The sequence below is a fragment of the Aplysia californica genome, unplaced genomic scaffold (assembly GCF_000002075.1).
Source record: "Aplysia californica isolate F4 #8 unplaced genomic scaffold, AplCal3.0 scaffold00048, whole genome shotgun sequence".
NCBI lineage: Eukaryota > Metazoa > Mollusca > Gastropoda > Aplysiida > Aplysiidae > Aplysia > Aplysia californica.
The window spans coordinates 1,199,813-1,201,624 of NW_004797318.1; the positions used below are offsets into that span (position 1 = coordinate 1,199,813).

The following is a 1,812-nucleotide window of genomic DNA, read 5'->3' on the forward strand; positions in this document are numbered from 1 at the left end:
AAATAAATAAATAAATAAATAAATAAATAAATAAATTTTTTTAACATTTATAATTGTAAAAGGATTAAACAGTTCTTATGAATGAAAGGAAACGAGCGTTTGACCTCTGTAAAAGTATGCTGAGCTTCAGAAAGCATCTACTGTGTTTTATAGACGATCTAAGTGTTTGTATAAAACTATAATCTGATCATTATTGTTTTGGTTTTAATTTTTGTTGGTGTTAATTAAAACAAATGTAGGATTTAATATCTGCCATTTAGAACAGGAAAAAAAAAAGCATTCGGACTAACAGATGAAGCAGAAGAATAAAAAGAAAGCCCAGTCCACCAGTAGCGCCCTCCAACCACCCACAACAAAGGCGAAAACACGGAACAATTCAACAATTTTGAAAAGTCTTCTTATTATTGAAATTCTTTTATTTTTCAACATTAACCAAACTCCGAAATAAAAACACGAAAAGTTTGATATTATGTGCCATTGCAGATTCACTCGATTTTTTAACAAGTGAGGCGACAACAGCTGAATCTGTGCAGTTTTGCCTGAGACTGACCAATGTCACCTGCAGCAATGACAGTGTGAGAAACGATAACGATTCCGTCTGTGAGAAACGATAACGATTCCGTCTGTGAGAAACGATAACGATTCCGTCTGTGAGAAACGATAACGATTCCGTCTGTGAAAACAACAGCAACGACGACAAAACCGAAAAAAAAAAAAAAAAAAAAAAAATAGTAAGAATTATGATTACATCGACGAGAACACTAATAAAAAACAACAACAACAACAACAAAAACAATAACAGCAGCAGCAACAACAACAGCAATGTTACCTACACCCGTTAACGAAAATGAAATTAAAAAAAACAAAACACAATTCAAAAGGAAAAAAAAATAAAAAAATAAAAACCAAACAAAAACTAGTCACCAACTAAAACATGGCCGCCATTCACCGTCTTTTTTTTCGGGGGGGGGGGGGGGGGGGGGGAGAGTGTTTTACGGCGCTCGAAACTGCATAAGGTCATATTATGAGCGCGCTTGCACTGTCTTCAAGCAGTACTCCTTATTCAAACAAGAAAAGACATGATCAGAACGGACATGGAATCCTACCGGTTGCTACAATAACTATATTATCGTGGTGAAATCAGGTTGTCAAAATTAATAATGAAATCGAAGAAACCGGGATTAAAAAAAAATAAAATTTGTGGCTTTTGGGCTATTTTTTTTCGAATGCTTTTTTTCTGTTTTTGACTCAACACATTAATGCTAATTTAAAAACACATTTCTGTGTGGATTTTGCCGGAAAAAACATTGATTAAACGCACACAAATAATGTACATTTTAAGTTTCCTAGAAATCTCAAGCTATGGAAGTCACCAAACTTTGGTGACCTTTCCCTCGCTAATTTTTACCTCTGAAACCAGGTGACCCGACCTCCTTCAATAGCACAGACATAATATCTTGACTTCTATTCAAGATATATATTTTTTTTTTTCATTAACAATTAGACAAATAAACAAGCTTTAAGTTTAATAAGATGATTCCAATAACTCCACATGCCCAAAAATTGACGAGCGCCTGATTCCACCGCGTCGTGACAAAATGATATTAATCAGCTCCGGTTGGAGGGAAAGGGAGACATGATATTGAGACGAACACACAAGCTCTGCGGTCTAATGGAGCACGCATTGACGTGCATTTGATAACAACTGTGCTTGGTAACCCTCACGTAATATACAGAAGAAATCTGACCATTATCTCTTACTTCTGCCTTCCTGGAATTCTATTTAGCCGAAATTAACTGATACCCCCCCCC

The 1,812-nt window shown here is 35.4% G+C and overlaps 1 protein-coding gene across 1 annotated transcript in view; it reads left to right on the forward strand.

Annotated features, from left to right (window-relative positions):
• LOC101859155 (pleckstrin homology-like domain family A member 1) overlaps nucleotides 1-1,812 on the forward strand; it is a 50,266-nt gene that overhangs the window by 39,432 nt on the left and 9,022 nt on the right. Inside the window, exon 2 of the mRNA XM_005092573.2 lies at nucleotides 484-575. Coding sequence (XP_005092630.1) covers nucleotides 484-575 — 92 coding nt within the window. The remainder of the gene's footprint in view (nucleotides 1-483; nucleotides 576-1,812) is intronic.